The sequence below is a fragment of the Eucyclogobius newberryi genome, unplaced genomic scaffold, assembly GCF_026437365.1.
Source record: "Eucyclogobius newberryi isolate DKJ021-1_F unplaced genomic scaffold, fEucNew1.0.hap1 SCAF_6, whole genome shotgun sequence".
NCBI lineage: Eukaryota > Metazoa > Chordata > Actinopteri > Gobiiformes > Gobiidae > Eucyclogobius > Eucyclogobius newberryi.
Genome location: NW_027316278.1, coordinates 30,659,663 through 30,684,425, shown reverse-complemented (window position 1 = coordinate 30,684,425; position 24,763 = coordinate 30,659,663). Strand labels below are relative to the sequence as shown.

The 24,763-nt window shown below is 39.7% G+C and overlaps 1 protein-coding gene across 4 annotated transcripts in view; it reads left to right on the top strand.

The window, feature by feature from the left end:
* Positions 1-24,763, top strand: part of grid2 (glutamate receptor, ionotropic, delta 2) — a 788,159-nt gene that overhangs the window by 502,772 nt on the left and 260,624 nt on the right. For all 4 annotated transcript variants that reach the window (XM_072433310.1, XM_072433308.1, XM_072433309.1 and 1 more), the window contains exon 9: positions 13,790-13,891. In XM_072433310.1, coding sequence (XP_072289411.1) covers positions 13,790-13,891 — 102 coding nt within the window. The remainder of the gene's footprint in view (positions 1-13,789; positions 13,892-24,763) is intronic.

Below are 24,763 nucleotides of genomic sequence, written 5' to 3'. Positions count from 1 at the left end.
TACATGTCACACCAATCATTCACCATGTGTGATTTTAGTCCTTTCATCCTCTGCCTGCTGATTATTGATTCTGCCCGAGCTCGTCTGTGCATTAACGGCCCTGAATATCACCTGCTATCGATTTTAGGCCAAGCTACGAGACATACATGTGAGCAGCAGATCATGAAAAGCATGTGTGTTGGTCCCTTGGGAGAGTAAGTGTGACATGTGAAGCTTTGAACAGGCCACTGTCATGTTTAGGCACCGTTTGGCTTCATACTGTTAGCTGTTGCTCACCCTGCGCTACACGTGTCCACAGACGTGTCCGCTATAGGTCGGTGACGCCGCTAGCTTCCCCATGAAGGGCTGCTTGATAACATTTTATTAAACATCAAGATTCAGACATCTCTAAAACCTAGCTCAGACTCTAGTGGTTCCACTCTGCTCCAGATTAAACGGTTGGGAATCGACTTTCTCCCTACGCTGCGAGCCTCTGCAGGCGTTTTTCTTATGTATACTGTATATGGTTTATTAAAGAAGCTGTATCCAATATATTTCATGTAATAAAGTAACATCCATCTTGGCCTAGCTCAGATATATCGTAAAAGGGTGAACATGATTCCATTGTGTGCTGTCTACATGCAATTTGATGGCGTTTTATTCCCCGCAAAGCAGGAAGTGCGCTGTTAGCATGCCAGTTGCCGTTAGCTTTACCATGATGGCAAAACTCTTTCTGGTTCTCTGAAAGTTGTGAAAAGAGCTAACAAATCTATTCTGAATTATTATAATGGGATAATGGAATGTATTACGTAAGTGAAGAATACAAGAGCTTAAAATGAGACTGTCCAAATCAGGTAGACTACAGACCCTTTAACGTCACATGAACAAGAGAGTTCAGCTTTCACAGCCTGCAGTGGTAGAATACGTTTTCAACATTCGTACTCAAGTGAAAGTACAATTATATGACTAAAAATGTACTAAATTACAAATATTTGGGCACAGAAAGTATGTGCGCAATATTTGGAACACATGGGGAAGGTTGTGTACATATGGGGCAGGTTTGTACACATGGGGCAGGTTTGTACACATGGGGCAGGTTTGTACACATGGGGCAGGTTGTGTACACATGGGGAAGGTTGTGTACACATGGGGCAGGTTGTGTACACATGGGGCAGGTTGTGAACATGTTGTGAACACAGCGTCTCTACAGGCGAAGGGGAGATACGTCTTTATGGAAATTTGTGCTGTGAACATGAACTGGACCAACTGGTCCCAGTCGAACCGAGTCTGCTTCAATTTGTTTTGTAAATTCCACCTTAGACAACACATGTCACTAACATGTTGTGGAAATTATTATATTGAAGATGCTACAAAAAAAACAATTTAAATAATTTATCTGAACCAACCAATATTCAAAAAAATCTGCAATATTCATCAGCATCTGCACTCTAATAAGAAATACAAAGTTTACTATGTATGACAAATACTACAGTAGTTACTTTTTCATGAATAATTTAACTGTTTATTTAAGTTTGAAGCCCATTCCACCTTATCTCAGGTGATGCAGTGATGTGTGTGTTTTATAAAAAGGAGCAGAGATGATTGGACTTCTTAGTAACTCCTAAGATTTTAAATCATCTAAACTAATTGGTACATGGTTTGAAGCCGAAATTAAAACATAATAATAATAATAATAATAATGATATGGCAATCTTTGTCTATTTTGTTCATGTTCAGGAAATATATTAAAAAAAATGAAAATTGTGTTTGATCTTTGAAAACAGTTTCCTGAACAGGACCAAGATAAGACTATAATTGTTCATATTCAGGAAAGTGATATTGAAAGCCTATTTGCCTAATAGAATAGAACAAATAAAATTAGATGGTGATTGATCTTTCAAAGCAGTTTCCAAATGTGTTCATTTTAAGTCCATTTTACAGCCCTAACAATGCCCACGCCTTTGTTAACGTTCTATTACCAACCAACTGTTCTGAAGATAAAAGCCAATGTAAGTCATTGATATTTGATTCTTGTTTTTGCTGGAGGCCCTGCTTTGCTTAAGGTATGCCCAGAAGCAATACAACATACTAATGTGTTAAAAGGCAACACAATAATGACAAAAGGAATAATGCAGAGAAACACGATGCTTTGAGGAAATCCAAATAGCCTGCTGCAGAATGACAACATCTGCTGCAGTAAGTGATGGGACTGAACCAGGCTCATTGATATCACACTGTTTGTATGAATATGTTTGCTCTTACAATGAATTCCCGAGTGATGCTATTTGAACAACCGTTTAGCTGTGCCACATACTGACTCTTTGCACTTTATTACCGCTGCATTAGGCAAGCTTTTGTCAGTTAATCATCGCAACAATCAGAGAAAGACAAAACAGAGGCCTGCTTTGTGCGGATTAAGTCATATTTCACAGTGTTTCTCAATGTTAGCGCAAAGTCAGCTGTCTTTGTAAATCAAGCAGCTTCTATGGGTTCAATGTGAGAAGATGTTTGAGTTATAGCGTTGTGATATTTTTTTTCCCTCTTCAAAAATATACCTGGAGTTGTGTTTAGCTTGTATTTACCAATTCCTCTCCCCTCCGAGCATCAAAAACACTCCACTTAATTTTCCTCAATATGTTTCCACCTATGACGTGGCTCTGAGATCTTCTGTGCAGTTTTTAAGTCCATAAATCAATTAGTCTGAGCATTTCAAATCATAATCAATACAATGGAAAGTAAAGGAACACGGTAAAGGCCAATAACAAAACAAATAATGCATAATAAATGCCTTGAAATGGAATTTTTCGCATAACAAACAAGCTAGTTTCTGCTCGCGTTCCCTCAGACTCCGAGATGGTTTAAAGTTACAATGTTTTTTCTCAAATCATTGTAAGTTACTAATCATGAAAAGACAAATCAAAGGTGTTCAAAAGCATTAAAGTCAGAATGTAGAATAGCTATTACTTCTATCCAGTTAAATTGTCAGCTGTATCTTTTATTTATGTTTGGGTTTATGAGCTTATATAGTTTCTATGTTAATGCCCCTTTGTTTCTGCACTTCCAACATCATTTCCCCATGATAAAGTACGGACCAAACCAAAAGCAATTAGCCACGTAATTGCTGCCTGCAGTAATTGGCGTGTAGCATGTGCGTGTTATTTTTACGTCCGTGTGAAGTGCGTTGATCCCTTTGTTCCTCCTATGGGCCCGCTGTAATTGAACTCGGAGAGGTCAGAGATATTCTCGTCGGCGACCTCTCTTTAATACATTTCGCACAGGCGGACCACCGAACAATACCCTCTGCGTTCATGCGACGCCGCTATTTACATTTGACCTTGTTTTTATGTGAAACAAATGAAGGTGGTTTAAGCTAGCGCGCTACAAGTACACAGAGAACGGCACTTTACTGTATGTCACCAGCAGTAAATTAACTTGCAAAATAAAACGACAACAAAGCAACAAGGAGACATAGGGCGGGAGGAGAAGGGCATTATGGGATGTAAATTGCACCCCTCTGAAGCCGGTAATGGTCTAGACACCGAGGGTCCTTCCCTTCGCCCACAAATCCGCATTTATTCCACGGCGTCCGGGGAAAATGTGCTTCTTATCTGGCGCTGTGGAGATAAGCGCCATTTTGGTTCCCATTGCTCCTGCCCGCCCACCCACACACGTGCACAAACACAAAAACACACACACACACACACACCTGACTCCAAACAATATGAATATAGAGTGGAACTTTTATAGCTCGATGGTATAGCCTGTTTGCCTCCTCTAATGTGGCTTTAAAGAAGATGCCTTTTCATTCTGTCTGCTGCCTGTTTTGGCCACAGAAAACAGATGGTGCATTGACTGGATTAAGCGACAGGCGGTTCCAAATGCTTTCTTTGGATGATCATTTATGAATACAGCAGGAAATGCGAGCCAAGAACGAATGCGCCGCGAGCTTTGAAGTTGCACGTTTACTTATCTGGGGTCGGTCCGCCACCCGCTTGTTCCCTCTAGCGTCAGAAGTGGTTCCATGCGTTTTGACGAGCGATGTTAGTCACAACTTGTCCCTTCTCGCCCAGTATTCGCCTCACGCTTCAGAAAGTGCTGTGTTTCCTTGTGTGTGGGTGTGTGTGTGTGTGTGTGTGAGAGAGAGTGTGTGTGAGAGTGTGTGTGTGTGTGTGTGTGTGTGTGTGTGTGTGTGTGAGAGAGAGTGTGTGTGAGAGTGTGTGTGAGAGTGTGTGTGTGAGAGTGTGTGTGTGTGAGAGTGTGTGTGTGTGTGTGTGTGTGTGAGTGTGTGTGTGTGTGTGTGTGAGAGAGAGTGTGTGTGAGAGTGTGTGTGAGAGTGTGTGTGAGAGTGTGTGTGTGAGAGTGTGTGTGTGTGAGAGTGTGTGTGTGTGAGAGTGTGTGTGTGTGAGAGTGTGTGTGAGAGTGTGTGTGTGTGTGTGTGTGTATATGTGTGTGTGTGTGTGTGTGTGTGTGTGAGAGTGTGTGTGTGTGTGAGAGTGTGTGTGTTTGCCTGTTGTTTAAGATTATCCATGGTACCGCCGCTCCTCTGCTAAAAAAAACACGTTTGTTTCTCTGAGCGCTGAAACAATAGAACTTCTTCTTGTGTGGCCGTGCGTCAGTGGAATAATGTTACCAACTGAGCTGATCACATGTACAAACTATCACACATTTTCACGACTGGCAGAGAAAATGGACAAAAAAAAGTGTGTGTGTGTGTGTGTGTGTGTGTGTGCGTGCATGCGTGCGAGCGAGCGAGCGAGTGAGTACACGTGTGTGTGCGTGTGTCTGTGTGTGTGCGTGTGTCTGTGCGTATGTGCGCGTGTGTGTCTGTGTTTGTGCGTGTGTGTGTATATGTGTCTGTGTGCGTGTGTATGTGTTTGTGTGTGTGTGTCTGTGCGTGTGTGTGTGTGAGTGTGTTCTGGAGAAATGTGAAGGTTGTCTTTATTATTCCCAAGGGGCAATTTGATTAGCAGCAGCAGCAGAACACACACATATATAGACCACTCAGAACAAAACAAAACAACACAACACAATTACAGCGACTGGTTCAAAATGCCACTGGCAGCAGGAATGAGAGAGCGGAGCTGAAGGATCTGGAGGACAGTGAATGGTTTGTTGGTTGTAAATGATTTGACGCTCCAGAGGACGGGATGTGAATGATGTCACGGAACTTTTTAATGTCTGGTCATTTTAGTGCCATTTCCTGGAATGTCTTTTTCATGAACATCAATCTGCTACAGGTGGAATTAGCACTTGAGCTACTTCCTGGTACAATGCAACTGTCCTGTTCAGGTTAATGTGTGTGTTTGCACTGCCCCTGTCTTAGATACTTAAATACATAAATCACTTCTTAAGTTGAAACAAACAGGCAATAAACGCCTGAAAGAACTTAGAACAAGATAAGCATCATTTCATTTCTCACTCTCTCCTGCTCCTGTCCTGCTCCTCTTCTGCTCTTCTTCTGCTCCTGTCCTGCTCCTGTCCTGCTCCTTTTCTGCTCCTCTTCTGCTCCTGTCCTGCCCCTGTCCTGCTCCTCTCCTGCTCCTTTTCTGCTCTTCTTCTGCTCCTGTCCTGCTCCTCTCCTGCTCCTCTTCTGCTCTTCTTCTGCTCCTGTCCTGCTCCTGTCCTGCTCCTTTTCTGCTCCTCTTCTGCTCCTGTCCTGCCCCTGTCCTGCTCCTCTCCTGCTCCTTTTCTGCTCTTCTTCTGCTCCTGTCCTGCTCCTCTCCTGCTCCTCTTCTGCTCTTCTTCTGCTCCTGTCCTGCTCCTGTCCTGCTCCTTTTCTGCTCCTCTCCTGCTCCTCTTCTGCTCCTGTTCTTATTATAAATATTACTAAATGTTTTTGCTGAGCCTTGTTTCTACCTTTCAGATCCTGCATGCTCCTCCAAAGTTATGTTTCGATTATTTTCATTTGTACTTCCTCTTTGGGGTATTGAACCTTTAACCACGTTTCTGCAGTATTTGTTCTGTCTATTCATAATTGATGGCTTCAAAGCAGGACTTTTCTTGTGTGTTTGAACTGCCTTGGCCTCAATGAAGCTAATCATTTATTAATGCACATACTGTAGCTTTAGATCAGGAAATCTTCTTGGTGATTCCAGTATGAAAACTTTCAGATATTTCTCTTTTATTCTTATTATGACCCATAACGACACTCATTTCACCAATTAAAATAATGACCTATTTCATCTAAAGTGGATTATGCATTTCTGTGGATTTGATTGGCTTTGAAACATGCTTTTGGTCATGTTGGCATTAGTATTTTAGATTGTATTAACATAAAATGATATCTATAGTGCATTTGGAAAGTCATGCCGTGCATTTCTTGTGAACACAATTGTTTGGATTAGTTTATGGACTTGGAAACTTGGAAACTGCAGGAGACTTTTCGGTTTCTAATTATGTGATGCGTCAATACGGGGAAAATTGAAAGTGAGTGATTTCTCAGACAAGACAACCTTGTAAGGAAAATTAGACACGCATTATTGAAGTGAAATACACCTTCAGGTTTGTTTTTGATGAGAGGACAAAAATAGAACAGTGAATTTGCATAATATTTGTCCTTTAAACTCAGATTGATGGCAAAATTACAAATGTATGACAAAAACTACTGAATTAAAGACAAGACTAAATTAATAGTACTATAACTATAACATGCTTAAATTATAATTTTGCATTTTGGACATTGTAAACTGCCTTATTGAACTAAAACGGCTTAGTAATAGAATGACTTCCTGTGCAAAAGTACAGAACTGATAAGCTCCGCCTCTCATAGCGACATTACCGTAACAAAAGCATATTTTTATGTATATGGTTCATGTTTTTATTGTTGAAATATTGCTTTATCATATTTGAACACGACATATGACCTGGAGTCTAAGTACAGAGATGTGGGGGGATAGGGGGTAGGTGAAAACAGGCTTATGCATATATCCATGGATCAGAATTCAACTAATGATTTGGGAACACTGTTAAGACTTTGAATAATAATAATATTCCCCAAAATGTATTGAGACCATACAGTCAGAAATTAAGCTGATAGTAAGCATGCATCAGGTACGTGAGAAATACGTACATTTGGACTATTGTAAAGAGACTTGTTTTGTTTTTCACGCTTTTAAAAATCAAGTACAGTTCCTCTAATCGTGCATATTTCTGTAAAAGATCACACAAAAAGGAAAATACATTTTAATTGGATGAGGCTGTGCAGTAGCAGGCGTAGTTTGTGACTCCACACCTTCCCCTGCAGGCTGACACCGGAATCACAGGCATTAGTTTTGCGTTAAATCACCAGCCAATGCCTTTCTCCAGAACATATAATTACCTCTATGTCCCTATAATATCGTGTATGATCAGGATTGCACCGATTCATCTGACACAGGCGTCGTGAGCTGTGGTCTGCTTTTATTAGACTCGCATGATCACAGTCGGGGTCAGGCCGGGACAAATCAATAAGAAATGACTCCCTGAATTGGATCGAGCAGTTTGTGAGTCAAGAGCAGTCACTAATGTGTAAAAAAAAGCGTTTGTGGTGCCAACGAGAGCAAGAAGAAGTCGTTTATTTTTTCTGATTAGATGTGACATTGGAGAAGTCTGTACAGTACAGCTTGGATTGTGAATGAATCGATTACTGATTTATTGTGGTCAATGCATCTCAGCGGATCTTCAACATTCGCAGGCAAACGTGATATTAAAATGTACAAAACGGGCTGAAGGTCACAGCAATGCTTATTTTTCCATAGCCTAGAAAAGCCGTTTTCAATGTGCAAAGACGTAAATCACAAGACAAGATGCTGTACACAGAGTTCAAAGTACATAGAAAGGAGTGTATCTTATTTAATCTCACCCCTTCTCCTAATAAAACACTGATATTTCCTGTTAACGGAATCAATAATTATGGTAATATTTTTGGTGACTAATTCTGCTGTACTCTGATCGTAATTTGCTATTGATTTATTATGCCAAGTTCCTAATCCTAAAAGACTACGCAAAAAAACATATACTATTAAGATAGCCAGATTTGTTTATTCTCTAACCTAATGATTTGCTGAATTGGTACAAGATGGTTGTAGCGTTTGCCTATTTTTTTGTCTAAATTATCCACATTTTGCTCAGAACGACAGTTATGTTTCCAAAATCTTCTTTTTTCTAGAGTTATCAAAATATGAACATGTCAAAAGTTACATCAGATAGAAATCTGATTACTCACAAGTTTTAAAAAGGAAAAAATATGCACAAAAAACAAACAAAAAAAGCCCAAAAAATATTTATAAAAATGACTAAAAGTGTAATAATCTGAACGTTATCTGATTTTTTTCTGATTTTTAGAGTTATCAGATCATGGAAATGTCAAAAGTTACATCCAATGTGAGTATTGGATTTCTCTCTGATAAATAAAAAAAAAATGCCTAAAAAAAAAGCCAAAAAATATACATAAAAGTGACTAAAATTGGATTTGTTTTAAAAATACAGCAGTCACTCGAAAAACCCAAGTATTTTTGATAAGTACATCCAATACATAAAGCCATAATCACATTTTATTCTTGGGTTATCTGATTATTCATTTGATTTATTAGCATTTACATTCTGTCTGGCCGTGTAAAATGTACATTATGGTGTAGACCTACTTTGGACCTGGTTTGGCTCTGTATGAGACCCATAATAGTCCTGTTATAAAACTGTTTTGGATCTGTTTGTACAGTCGGTGTTTGGTGTGAAATGTTTACGCGCCTATGCTACATATGGTATTGATTCACAAGATTTATTTAGCCTCTAATATATACTATAGGGCAGGGGTATAGAGAGCATGCAGCCTATATTATCGAATTTCTCTTTCAACCTAAAGAAAACACTCGACCTAAATTAGAAAAAAAAAGTCATGTAATCCCGCTGTTGTCCAGGTGGGTCGATAGCAAAAAGATTCCAATTAAGCTGAGCAAAATAATATGTCTGTTTGCCGCAACCCGACCGACTCGGTATAAAACTAGCCGACTGGAAAAAAAATATTAGCATTTTGTTTAAAAAATGCCAAATTCTTTTATTTTTCAATTATTTCGCAGACTCACTTTCACTCACTTTCCTAAAGCGCTGTGTAGAATATTTTTATAGCGCTGGTCAACCTATCTTTCATCCCAAGGGACAAATTACGCATTGCGCAAAGCATATGTGTCTTCCTTTTCGGCCCTCCATATGCTTCTGTATTAAACAGACCATGCAGGAGGAAACTTATAATGCCTTTAACATGTTGATTTGGTTCTGTCAGCGCCACTGGCCTGGCCACCGCTCATACCGTTCTATGTCATGGTGTGGCATTATTTAAATTTGACTTACGCTATGCATTCTGGGACATAAACACGCCCAGCAGCGTCATCATAACAAACATGGTGGTGCCCGTGTCCCCTGCATGTTCCCCCCGCTCGCCTTCGCTACCAAAATATAAGGATAACGTCATACAAAAGGTCAATTTAAATATCTTAAAATCGGGAGAGTTGGTCTTACGTTTTCCGTTATTGACTGTTGAAGCCTGACCCCTGGTGGTCACTCCGAGTCAAAAAATTGCAAAATTAGATTTTTTGCCTTCAAAGTAAAACAAATTATAATTTGCCTACCGACCGACCCACTTGAAAAATGTTGGGTCGGGTTACAGCAAACAGACAATTTATTTGGGGCAGCCTCATTTAAAATGTTTTATACGTTTGAAGATGCCTGACTCTCTGATTGGCTGCCGTGTTTGTTCTGACGTCAATCTTAAATCTTACATAAAACATGTAGTGTTTTAGGGCAGGGATGAGAATACTGAGTCGTTTACCCTCCACCACCAAAGTACTGCTCCAGGTGTCGGTTCCGTGCTCTTTTCTGTTACGTGTGTCCTGTATAAAATTATACATATACATTTCTGGATATGAATGTCAAGATAGCTAATTTTAGCGTCACAATCATTGTGAAAAGAAACCTATGACATTTGTTATATATCACATTCACGTCATTACAATTATCAGTTTTCCTATAGTAACATCGGGCACGTCTCCATGTACACCAGAATCTGATTATTATCTGATTTGTGAATCTTTAAGGATTTTCAGGCGACATGGAAACTGCATAATCTGATAAGAGGGACCGTGATCTGAATTGAGATTTCTCACATATGATTTTGCAGTTTTTATGTCACGTTTGATCTCATGACTCTGATGATTTTGAATGTAACACTTTTTGGTTGAACATAGAAGAACACAGAACATAAATAAGACACAGAGAGATCCATTTTGGTCTAAAGTAAAGATAATTTGACAAAAACATGAATTAATAAATAAATAGATACTACAGAAATGACTTAATGTTGACTTTTTTAAGACCATGGGTGACTAACAAAATGTTCTAGGAACGTATAATTTCACATCATTAGTTCATTGTCCAAAGATATATTACTCTTCAGCCAGAATGTGTGCATATGTTTACCGTATTTTCCAGTCGCACCAGCCAAAAAATGCATATTAGAAAAGAAAAACAAATAAGTTGCACAGGTGGATTATTCACATTTTTGGGGGGAAATTTATTTGATAAAATCCAAGACCAAGAACAGACATTTCATCCTGAAATGCAGTTTAAAATAATAACAGATTAGAGAACATGGTGAATAGGTGTACGTATGCTAACGCTAACACCTTCAGCTACATGACGCACAGACAGAACTGTGGTAAGTGTCTGGTATGTTAACGTAACATATTAACAGTTATTCAGATAACTATAGCATAAAGAACATGCTAACAAGTTTACCAAAGCATCAGTTTTACCCCAAATCACTAAATCCATTGAATTCTTCTTCCTCTGTGTCACTTCTAAACAACTCCACAAACTCCAGAGGTAGAGGAAGTGCAGATTCGTCGCTTAGAGCCTAGAGCGCCCTCTTGTGGTTGTCATGTGAACATAATCAACATGTGAAATGTGCTTGCCAGTGAGAAAATAACAAATAATATCACATATAAGTTGCTCTGGAGTATAAGTTGCACCCTGGCCAAACTATGAAAAAACACGGTATGCGTATATATCATGACTGAATAACCATATATAGTAATCCTGACATCATTTTTTCTGGCCCAGTTGTTTGCAAAGGCCTAACACTGCATTTTACCCTCGTGCTAGTGTTCTGTTCTGGCCCTCCAAACGGCTGCTGCTCCACTGCTCTTTGATGCATCTAAATTAGACTCCCACTCCACCGAGCACGAACCCCCATGAGGAGTGTCATCTCTTTTACAATAGCGCCATCATCGCCTGCCACTGCTGCTACTGCTGCTACTGCCGCTGCTGCCGGTGCTGCTCGGGCCTCAGAAATAGTGGAAGCGTCTCTCCACACACACAGAACATTTATTTTGTGTTCCGTCAGCCATATTCCAGTGATCACACGGACGTCAGGGCAGAGGAGAGGAGGCAGTCGGCTAAGCTTCGCTGTAAGTACTGCTCCCATAAGGGGATTGATCAGAACGGGCGGAAAGCGGCGCGTTCAAGAGCAAGTCGAAGCTGCAGAAAAACATATCAGCCCGCAATTCCCCTGTTGAAATTCCAGTTCAAAACGTGGTCTGTGTGTTATTTGGACTCGAGCCCCTGCGATATTTATCTTATATACTGCGTTCACGTTCTTCGAATTTGATTTGAGCTTGTGTAACTCTACGGGGGATTGACTGTTTTTGAAAGAAACGGCATAAACAGAAGAACAAACCTTATCATTGTTTGTGTTCAATAACATCTTTAGCTTTGGATCTTTGGATTGATGGACAACTAATTTCACTACAACTCTTACAAATCTTTCATGATTACCCTAGTTTGACAATATAGGTGATTTTATTTAAGTGTAAATGTGTGTATTGGTGACATAGAAGGATTTATCTGTGCTACTTCCTGTTATTTTCAGCAATTCTTCCTGACTTCCTTCAAAATCTGGCACTTGGGTGATGCAAAACGATGATAAATGTTTGCCACAGCAACTATTCCACTAAACTAAGCCTAAAAATTAGAAAAAATACAGCAATTTAGTCAGAAAATGAATGTTTGTCTGTGCATTGTCCCCACAAAGCAGGTGGTTGTGTGCATGTACAGTATGTGTGTGTTAGCGTAGAGTAGACAGCTAAATCACTTCATTTCTCCTCCGCTGCAGTCTCCCCGCAGGGAAAGCAGCCGGGTTTGATCTTTTAAAACTAAAAACAATATTTTATTGAAAGCAGAAAGCAGAACACGGATGAAAATATGGTCAGGGACTTCAGAAATATGGCGGGGGAGAAAAGCTGATGCAATTTGACAGACATCAGCCGGGGCAGGATTCATAAAGTATCTTTGAATTATAGAAAATGACTGGGCTTTTCCGCGGCTCACAGTGGACTGAAGCATCTACAGTCGATCAAGCACTAGCCACAGCAGCTTATATTGCAATCTTTCTTTTGTTTGCTCGGTTTTGTACTGCAAATGCGTGTCTGCTCCTCGGGGTCTGTAGCTTGACTTTGAAACAGCGCCAAGTCTGTTCTGTTATATACATCAGTGACCAGTGAATGTGGCTGTTTATTTACACTTTTATTGGCTTTTAAACATGCATCCCCTTAGAACTTAAGATAATACCCTCATGCAATATATTCATGTGTTTGTAGTGAAAGCAATTTGACATGAGACAACATCAGAACGAGTCGGGTTTATGAACTTAAAAACTACACAGGAGGCTTAGACATTTAAAGTTCAAGATTTGGCTTTAAGCAAACAAATATACCGTATATACCGGGGTGCAACTTATACTTATATTTATACTTGTATACTTATACTTATACTCTGGAGCGACTTATATGTGAAATGATTTGTTATTTTCACACTTGCAACCGCATTTCATACTCCAGCGTGACTTATATATATATATATATATATATTCTTCTTTATTATGAATTTTTTGGCTGGTGTGACTTATACTCCAGTGCGACTTATAGTGCAGAAAATACAGTAAAAATGTAAAGATTCTAGAAACATTGAGATATTGATTGAGTAAAAAATCTGGACAATTCTTTAGCAAGATCACCACATTTTACTCTTTAATATTTGTCAACATTTGCGTGATGCTTTAATTTTTCACTCTAAAAGTCAACATTTTACTTCAATACTTTAGTGAAAGTATTGTATAGAGATTTTTTTTTGTCTGTATCTGTACTTTTCTACTTTCACTTTTTGTACAAAAGTGAGTATTGCTCCACTACTGAACATGGTTAAAACCTCAAATAACTCAGTTTGCACGCCACGTCTCTTTTCAACAGAAGTTTACATTAAATTGTGATGCATCTCGGTCGCTCTGCATTGTTTGCCTGACCCCTGCCGTATCTTGCCCGAGTAAATGTTGTTTGATTGTTTCATGGTGGTCTAAGAAGAAGCCATTTTATGTTCACTCGGCCTCTGTATCTCAGGATGATTCATCTGTTTTACAATTAGCTCGTGTTCTTCTCTACTCAAGCTTAGATATTGTAACATTAAATTACAATTGTACAATGGTAATTACAATGTTTTATCTTGTTTCTGAAGCTGTGAATTTGTGCATTTCAGGATTAGCATGTACTATGCTCTCCTGCCAAGTCAATCTTCAATAAATCCAAATCTCGAATGTTGACTATACTGCAACATTGCCTTTTTGCGTTAGGAGGTGTGGGCATGTCTTGTGTGAATGAAAGTCATCTTTTTCTTACGTTATCAATCATTGCGACAATCGTTCAATCATTTTGTTTCACTTCAATGTTACAAATCCTCCGTCAAACCCTCCAATAATCTTTTTTGTGGTTTCATTTTGTGTTTTTTGCAGCTCGCTACATGGGATCCGGTGCACGGCCTGAACGGGACGCTCACCGATCGCAAACTGGAGAACAACATGAGAGGAGTGGTGCTCCGAGTGGTGACCATACTGGTGAGTACAACACCCTGTGTTTGAAGAGAAAGTTTGTTTGAAAGTGGGCCCCAGAGTGCTTGACTACACCTGTGGCCGTGCTTTGTCTAGCCAGCTCTCGATGGGGGTTTTGAGAGCACATAATTGCAGAAAAACACAGTTTTTTTTAACACAGTGAGAGAAGCAAAAGTGAAATCAGCAGCGGTTAGGAGCAGGGTTGGGCAAGTTCCTTCCAAAAAGTCATTAGTTATAGTTACTTGTTACCAAAAAGCAACTGAGCAAGTAAATGCTTTGTAAAGTGATGAAAGTAACTAGTTACCAGATAAAGTAACTTTTAAAAAACTGAAAAATCTCCAAAAAATACACCCACCACTGCTCATTTCAGTGAAACATTTGCTCTGTTCTGCCTTATTTAGCCGTCAAATCAACTAACCACAACCAGTGTTAGTTATAAACACAATCTTTACGCAGCCTGTACCAACAGAACATAAGGAACACATGCAAGTTACAAAATCTTATTCAAAAGCAAGAATAGCCTATTGACCTTATTCTGCCCCGCCCACTCTTTTTACCACATATCAGCATTTCCACTGTAATGGCACTTCCGGTCCAGCGGGGACTCTACTGGTTTAAATGGAGAACGAGGGAAAAGTCTCGTCGCTAAAATATGTTATAAAGTAGATTTAGATTTATTTTAAGTCAATTTGTGTAAAATATCCAATGTTCTTGTGCAACAACAAGTCAACACTGCACCGATTCCCTGAGCGGCCTGAAAACGGCTTTTTCGTCCGCGTAGAACTTATTTTCTCTCGAAGACGGCAGCCTTGTGTTATGGAACAGGATCACATGGCGGAGCAAAGACGTGCTTTTGGAATAATGTGAATATGAATAACAATATCAGCAGAAACTTCAGACAGAACCCTATAATTCTCAGAGAACAAATTGTCTACTACTTATACCACGGTCAGTGAGAAATTCCAATGCTAACTGCTGTTGTGGAATTTCTGCAAACAACTACCAAGAAATAATTCAATTGAACAGAGTTTGTCTTTCTCAAAAGGTGGATCTTTATTTACTCGTGCACAGTATATAATCACTTTGACAAAGGCATCTGTCCCTCATCCTCCAGAACCATGACAATACACATCCTTTTAAAGGCAGTGACCAAACCAGCTCTGAAAGAGATAGAACAACCATCACGGATGCAAAGATTCGGACGCTCATTCGGAGGTGACCGGACCCTCGAGTCATGTCCTGACGCAGGACTGGTACGATACAGAGGCGCCGGACCATCTTTATCAGGAACTCATATTATCTGCAAACAACAACAGCATAAATAGAATGACATGATATTTTCCCATTATACTGCCACGCTTCCTTTTGTAAAACATGTAGAATACACTTTAATGCATGGACCTTTTCAATGACACGTGTCTCTACTTGTTTTAATACAAACTGTTCCATCCAATCTTCCAGAACCTTCTTTATTTAGACCTCTGACAGGGAGATGTTACAGATTGACGGGGTCTTGATGAGTGTGAATCTTCGGCAGGGTCGATTCTAGAACCTCCCACGAGTACTTTAAAGATTTACTGCTGTAAATTCTTCATACTTTAAAGTGAGATGGAAAAAGATCGAAGGGAGATGGTTGTTGTTGTTGTTGTTGTTTTTTATGGCGGTTGGCATCCAATTGTTGCATTACCGCCAGACTTTATTCCTCAGACTTTTGCGAAGGGAGATGGTGCCATACATCTCCGCGGCGCCCCCATTTTCTTACGCTCTTTGATTTGCATCATCCATAAAAGAACATGCTTGAGGAATTTCTCTACACTGGCTCAATGTGACAAAAAGATACAAGCCTATATATACTTTTTTATATATTATTTTGATCTGATTATTATATTGTGTGCTCAAAATCCCAAACACTTTCTTAATTTGACTCATAATATGAAATGGGAGCAATTCGGCAACATAAAACAGGCCCACTGTCAATCAAGAGCTTATCGTAAACCTACAAATCGACTTTTTCTGTGGATCACTTTGCAAAACAATCCTTCAGCTTGGTACTCCTGACCAAAGACCACACGCTTTGACATAACTTTACAAATACATTTTGGTCTAAAACCATCTCTTGTCTAAAAATGGGTGTGATTGACGGTTGGATTAACCAATTGTGGCGGTTTACAAGTTAAGGGGGTAAAAGAACAATGCATAAGACTGAGAAATGAGTCTGATTACTGCAGAATCATTAACACATTATCACCCAACTTTGTAAATCTGAGGTAAAAGAAGTTGGATATTTTGTCCCGAATGTTACGAAGAGAAGTCTTCCACATTTGAGAGACACAAGAAACAGATGAGTGGCTGTGGTGGAACTTTTGAACTCCACACAGAAAATCATAAACTCAGAACATTCTTATGTGACTTTTATGGTAGCTGGTCAGCCCAGAATGTGGGAAAAAATAAATTGATTTGATTTGATTTGAAAAAGTTACTATATTCATAATTTGTATTGTTATCAGCCTTTAAACATGCTCTTGAGTACCTTTAGTCATGTTTTAGAACTAAAAAAGCAGATTTATAAAAAAGAACATTTGCATTTGCATTTCCCAAGGCACTAACTGTGTTCTGTCGCCATCTACTGACTGCAGAGGGAATAACAATTCTAAAAAACGCAATGTGTGTTTTTGACGGTAGGCGGTGAGAAGACTTTAAACAGGGTTAGGGTTAACCCGCGCTTTACTGTAATGGAAAAACTGAAAGTTGTGAAAAGCACTTATGGAGTAATCGCGGTAACTTATTAGAACGCTAGGAATGAGTTAACAAAGTGGCAAATTATGTTAAAATAGTTCAAAATGAAATGTCTTTCTCCATTTTCAGACTAAAAATCAGGAACAGCGCCTTTAACAAAAGAAAGTAAAGAAAGTACAATATTACGACAACACTAGTTCCCAGTGGGTCAGACAGTGTTTTGAGAGAAGTTCCATCCTTATACCTTCAGAGGTTCCTAATCAATAATGTCTGGCTGAACTAATCTAAGTTTGTGTGACAGACTTCATATCCAGCTTGACCTCAATTGAAGTTTGGACACTCTGGAGTCTGGCTGTCATTCTCCTGCGCTGACATCCGCTCGGACAGGACTCTTTAAGATCCTTACCTCCATAATTGCACACCCAATGTTAAAAACTAAATGCTTATTCATAACGTTCTTAAATAAGTTGATTAAATATGTTAGATTAGATTGTGTTAAAAAGCTTGAAAAAATTAAATACACTGATTAACCAATAGTAGTTTAGTCTGTTACATTAGCCAATAAGGTCCAGGTTGGGCCCCTGGGCTTTGCACAGCTCAGTCTCACATCAGATGCTGAGCAGAGAACTCTGTGCTCGTGCGGGTGGGAAAAATGTGAACGCAGACTCAGAATCAGAATCAGAATATGTTTATGGTCAATGAACAAGATTCAAAAACATAGGAACTTGTCCTGGTGATCGATGCGACACAAAACAATAAAACAATGAGCAAGTCATAACAATAAGCTATCAGAAACAATAAAATACAAAATAATAGAATAAAAATAAAGATGCAAAATAGGCTTAATATATACACAAATTTACAGTTGTATAGATATACTGATGTAGTGCAGAAAGTGACCAGTGCAGTGAGTGATTCAATTATGGATAAAGTGACAGTGTTTGAGAAGTGTTCATGAGTCCAACGGCAGAGGGAAAGAAACTGTTCTTATGGCGGGAGGTTCTGGCCCGGATGGACTGTAGCCTCCTGCCTGTGGGGAGTGGCCTCCTGCCTGTGGGGAGTGGCCTCCTACCTGAGGGGAGTGGCCTCCTGCCTGAGGGGAGTGGCCTCCTGCCTGAGGGGAGTGGCCTCCTGCCTGAGGGGAGTGGCCTCCTGCCTGAGGGGAGTGGCCTCCTGCCTGAGGGGAGTGGCGCAAATAGTCCATGTCTAAGGTGAGACAGGTCGGCTCTGATCCGACCTGCTCGTCCCAGAGCTCTGGAGACATACAGGTCCCTTAGAGATGGAAGTCTGCAGCTGACAATGCGCTGTAGTCTCTGTTTGTCCCTGGCTGTGGCTCCAGTGTACCACACGGTGATGGAGGTGAGGATGGACTCAATGATGGCCGTGTAGAACTGCACCATCATCTCCGCTGTCAGCCTGGCTTTCCTCAGCCGCTGCAGGAAGTACATCCTCTGCTGGGCCTTCTAACTCAGTGGTATCGGCATTCTGGTTTTCCATTGCGCTTCAGAGCACTGTTTTCTTTTTAAAATTAAATGTCAAGTGCAGTTAATTGTCACTTAACATTGTTGTACGGATTTAGAACTAAAAGCCAATGAGTATTTGTAATGCACTTAAAGTTGTGTTAATTTAAAGGTTTATTGACTATACACTGTGAAACATTGAAGTGGTTTTGCTATCTGATTATCTCCAAAGAGATGTATGGTTTGCCTTCATTTTTGCAAAGTATGAAATTTCATAACTGAGACAAGCAGTCAACTTAGTCAAATTATTGTTTCTATTCAACATTTAAGAATTTCAAATATATTTCAAACCAAATTAATGTTGAAATATGCTGACCAAAGACTACTAATGAATCATGAATACATAATAAGTTTTGGGGCTTTTACAAGGTCTGTATTTTTCAATGTGGCGCCCCCTATAGGTCCAAACCTGCTGTTCCTCTGATGTAAGCGCATTTGTCACACGCGTTACCCCAGATGACTGATGCCCAAAGACAAGAATAGATTGAAAACTGTGTGAAATGCCCAGGCTGCTGCCGTACACAGACATGTTCTCCTTTGTGTGGATGTTTGGAGGGCATTTTCCCGTGTGTGTGTGTGTGTGTGTGTGTGTGTGTGCGTGCGTGCGTGTGTGTGTGTGTGTGTGCGTGCGTGTGTGTAGGATCCACATGGTGTCGAGCTTCTTAAAGAACCTTTGAACAGATTGTCCTCAGTTGCCGTGGGCTTTCGCACTCTGATATATCTGTTTTCTGTCTCTATAATGACTTTAGACACTTTAAATGATGAAACAATCAATATACGCGTGCAAAAAGCCTGTAATAATCAAAATGTCAAAAAGCATTTCACAATTTCTGACTTTTATGAACAATATGCTTTATTCGTAAATATTGTACTCTTTTTTTAGAAGCCTTAAGTCACCATATTTAAGCATTTATTAGCAAAAACATAAAAATATCAATGTACAATAGAAATACAAGTCAGAATAACAAATCTTGGTCCGGGATAGCCAGACATAGAGAGAATATGCAAACTCCACGCTGCAACACCCACAAAGTCCAGGAATCAAACTAGGAACCGTCTTGCTGTGAGGAAAGAGTGCTATGCCTACTATGATTTATTATATAACTAAAAGGGGAAAAAAGTTTTTTTTTTACAACCTGCAAGCTGCATATTGTATACAGTGAATAATACAAGCTACTACTTTATTACATGATCGAAAGCGTTCCTAAAATGTCCCTTTAGTGCTAATGTATTTATCCATGGGCTTCAGAATGATGACACTTTATGAAACTTTAGAATTGTCACTATAACAAATAGCTATTTAAAGCAAACTATACTATGTTTTGTAAGGTGAAAAGTCCTCATAATGTAGCCTAAAACAGGAAGATGAAACCCATGACATAACAGACCCTTCCTGGAGTAACACGTGTAGTGTTCTCACACAAACCCTGAAACTGATACTGACGTTTACTTACTGCTGAAACAAATGTAGTTGTAATAAGTAATAAGAGCCCATACCTAACGTTCAGACCAATGTTCTAAAGTTTACTTGTTTGAGTTGGATTTGTCGTAACCATTACATCGTTAACGCTACATTTTGTCAAGCACAATATTAGATTTAAGAAATGTATGTCGCTTGCTTGTCACCATGTTAATAAAGGTTTTTGTCTTTTTTATAAAACATTTTAAACACTTTTTTGCTCATAGGCTTTATTTAACAGTGCAGTGTAGGGCGGTGTAAGGGGGTGACGTGCAGAAAAGACATTCAGAACATTTTCGAAGGTTTTATTTGATCTCGCTGGCATAATAATAATAATAGGTTTAAATAATAGGTTTTTCGGGTGGCGAGTCACATATGTGCTGGTGTTCTGACCACTCGGCCACCTGGCAGCACGCGCTAAACCCTTCAGCATGTGGTAATGTTATCTCATTTGTTTTTAAGGATTTTTGGCCCGTAGGCTTTATCGGACTGGACAGGTGAGCGTGAAAGGGGGGTGAGAGAAGGGAGGACATGCAGTGAATGCTCAGAGTCGGGAATCGAACTCACGACACCCTTGACCACTAGACCACATGTCGTTGCTCGCGCGCGATCCAGTGCTTTTTAGTCTCCACGACAGGCCTGTTTTTTCCTCAGTAAATTAAATGTCAACCATAAATACCAAACCAAATATAGTATGTAATATTCTTCCATGTAATTATTCCAACGTTGATCGAAAGCAACGTTTAGATCTAGTTCTGCAATGTTTGATCGCTGTCGCAGCTAACGCAGCTAACGCAGCTAACGCAGCTAACGCAGCTAACGCAGCTGACGCAGCTAACGCAGCTGACGCAGCTAACGCAGCTGACGCAGCTAACGCAGCTGACGCAGCTAACGCAGCTGACGCAGCTAACGCAGCTGACGCAGCTAACGCAGCTAACGCAGCTAACGCAGCTAACGCTAATCCTCCCACTGAAAATCCAGGCTGGAAACACTGAACAGCTCTGTTTAAGATAAGAGCGCCTGCAGTGGTCCCAGTGGTGCAGTTTATACAATGCAGTGAGTGTGATGTGGAGCATTATAAAAGCCCCTGTATATGAATCTAAACGAGGACGCATTCACTCTATTTAGCTGCTGCGGCTAAATATTTATCGATCGGCTAATTAGGGATGAGATCATACACCTATTACACTTCCAGCCAATGCCATGGATTTTCCAGGGACTTGCATTGATTTGAAAACGGCTGCTACTAATGAATGCCTAAATCACACTAATAATGTGCTTATGGCCCCCTACAGGGGCCAGTAATGGTACAATCTCATCCTCAAGTGCGTGAAGGGAATTGATACGCTGCTGGAGAACCTCACGTGTGGTGCTCAACCTTACGCGGAGTTACTGAAACGTTATGTGCGACGAGGCGGTAATGAGTTATTTTAGAGGGACTAGATTTTTAATAGACTTGTAGAGGTGGGTAATTAAATGTAATGGCACACTTTTCTGGTGGAGGAGATGTTGATGCTCTGTCTGGAATGTTCCACTGTATGACATGACGTGACGTAACAGATCCGCGGTATTCTAGAGTGTAATGCTGTTGATTATTCCAGGCAAAGCAATAAAAAAGAAGAAGAGTTATTTTATTTTTTAGTAACAGTTGGAAGATTTCACAATTTTCTCGTAGTGAACATGTTTTATTGTACTGGAGTTTGGGAATGCAGTATTCTGGAGAGCTCTCGGAAACAATTGGCGTTTGTTGGAGAGCCTAGTGCGTGTTCCTTGGCAGCGCTGCACACGCGCGCGCGCACGCACACGCACGCACGCACACACGCACGTACACACGCACACACACGCACGCACGCACACACACACACATTCCACCAGAACTGATTGGGCCAAATAAGTGGCAAATTAACTTCTTTGTGCACCTGCCACCACTTGTTGATTCCAAACTCCATTAGAGACTTTTTTCTGAGCAGTTTCAAATATCCTGAAACCAGCTTGCTGCATATTTATGAGATCATGGTCTGAACTTTTAGATATTTTCTTGTAAAGATTTCGATTTCCGCATGTATCCGCAATCTTTCGGTCATCACCCAAAGCTCATGACCATAGGTGAGGGTAGGAACGTAGATTGACAGGTAAATCGAGAGCTTTGCCTTTCGACTCAGCTCCTTCTTCACCGCCACGGTCCGATGCAGCGACTGCATCACTGCAGCCGCTGCACCGATCCGCCTGTCGATCTCACGCTCCATCCTTCCCTCACTCGTGAACAAGACCCCGAGATACTTGAACTCCTCCACTTGGGGCAAGGACTCTTCAACCACCCGGAGAGGGCAAGCCACTGTCTCTGGTCGAGAACCATGGCCTCGGACTTGGAGGTGCTGATTTATGATTAGGGAACAGTTTTTGAGTACATTTTTCTTCAAAGCATTATACATCAATATCATATTATAAGTCAGTGGCTCCCAAAGTGTGATTCAACAGTTTGTGCATTAAGGTTGAAATTAACTAATTCAATTAAATGTACCACAAGCGTTTGTTGTTTACATATAATCTTTTAACGCCAACACTCTGATAATAATGAGATGATGAGTGTGCACGGCGGGTGAAGAGTGTTGTACACATGCTGAGCGCCCGGTTCACACAAATGGAAGGTGTGAAAAGTAACAAAACCAAGTTGTTAGATTTCTACTTTTCTCACCTCACACTACATTTGAGCGTGTCAAAAGCCCTGGATTATTGATCGCCGTTGCCACTGAAAGCCATACAAGTTTTTGACAGCAGAAATCCAAAGGGAAGTTGAATCGCCACAAAAAGCAAGAACACTAATTAACCATGGCTTCACCTCCACACAGAGCTAAAGGCGGCGTGTGTGGAGCTGGCAATGAAAAGTTTATTCTTCAAAAGGTCAGAGCCTTCATGGGCAATAAGTCACGAAGAAGACAGTCAAACCAGAGAAGGAGTTTATCTTTCTGTGTAGTTATAAAAAGAGGCTCATTGTCAAGCATAATCAAACATTACAAGGCTGCAGATTGGTGCTTACATCATTATAAGTGACCCTTATCAATTATATTTGTGAACGGTGGTTGTTATATTTACTGGGGCATTGTGCAAGATTCATGAATATTTTTTTGTATTTGTGTCCTCTTTTCCCAAACTCGTCCATTGTCAATTGTCCGAGATTTAGATTAGATTTTCTGACCCGAAGGCCATAGTAGTGCAGCGGGCTCTCTCGCTTCATAGCAAGAAGGAGTAGATAATACAAATAAATACATATAAATACAAAAAAATACAAATAAATACAAATAAATACATATAAATACAAATAAATACAAATAAATACATATACATACATATAAATACAAATAAATACATATAAATACAAATAAATACATATAAATACAAATAAATACATATAAATACAAATAAATACAAATAAATACAAATAAATACATATAAATACAAATAAATACAAATAAATACAAATAAATACAAATAAATACATATAAATACAAATAAATACAAATAAATACATATAAATACAAAAAAATACAAATAAATACATATAAATACAAATAAATACATATAAATACAAAAAAATACAAATAAATACAAATAGTTAAATTATGGCATATATGTGGAAAGAGTATAGACATTAAGGAATTGATTGTGAACCCTCAACGCTGCTGCCATGTGCAAAACCTTAATGGACAGATAATATGCATTATTGTTATTGGCTTTAAACCACTGCAGTACTGGTCCGCGCACAGGTTACTCAAATCTGCCACAACCCAGTAGGTTTTAAACCTCTCAAGCTCATATTTATTCACTCGTTTGTGTTTCTCCCACTGCCCTCACCGTCTGCGCTCGGTCGCACACACGATTCTCGGGTTTGGCCGTCTGGCATGTCACGGTTAGGCTTGTGCGCTTGTGCATGTGTGTCCCTCTAGCCTCTATTCCACTGGAAAGCAATCACTGTGCAATGACGGAGATTATTATTGGCAAAACATAAAGGCAAAATTGAAATTGTGGATGGAAAACTTCAATGTGTCAAGAGGAAGTTCAACCTTTTTCTTTCCCATATCGTCGCTCACAGTATTTCCATGTATTGTAAAGTGTGTGGCTGAACGCTACCTGCTTCTCTCCGCGGAAATGTTATTATTCAACCCGCAATATTCCACCATATTTGACTCTATCTCCATGGAAACAAGCAGGTGACGTCGCCAGGTCATGTCAGTGCTGCGGAGGGGATCTTTTGAGCAATAACACCTGTAATTGACCAAATGCAAGATAGACGTTTAATGCCATAAAATAACAATATCTCCATGAAAGTATTTTATTATTTTGGTCAACTGGTCAACTAATGTGTAGGCAGAAGCGCAGGCTTGTCATGCCTACGCTAAATCATGTCTAACTTAAATGATTACAAGCGCTGATGATGATAAGATTCACAGCTAAATAAATTGGAACGCCTGATATGATCCGAAGGCGTCAAGCTGGACTTTAAAAAGATGGAGGAGCTTTATCGATTCTAATAAGAATACACATACCCGCATTCAGACAGGTGGGGCAGAGCAAATACAGGTCAACACTGTAATAACATGGCAGTCCGTTTAGCATGGGAACCTCAAAGCCTTTCTGAACCCCTTGACGCGTTATGAATCGCCTGAATCATTTTCCTAATATTCACCGTATTCCGCCCGCTCGTATTTGCCTCTTTTTGCCACGGATTGGCGCTTTCATTGTAATGGCACTTCCAGTCGAGAAGTCGAGACTACACTGATTCCCTGGGAAGGCTGAAAATGACCTTTTAGTCTGCGTAGAACTTATTTTCTCTGGAGGTCGGCAGCAGATGTTAACAAATACAACCAGAGGAAAGATTATGCGGGAAGGCAGGGCTCAGTGCAACTTCCAGTACGAGGCAAATATATTATTTTGTTTTTTTAAAATAAATAAAAGGGAATTTTTACTTTAACTGGACTCATTATAACATTTTTGATAGCGTCAGGTCACAACGGAACACTTGATGATGAATGATGAATATGCACTGAAACACATTTTTACCCCCCCAATATTATTTATTTATGTATTTATTTATGCATTTATTTATTTATTTATTATTATCATTTTTAATTTAATTTATTTGTATTTTATTTTAATTACCTACTT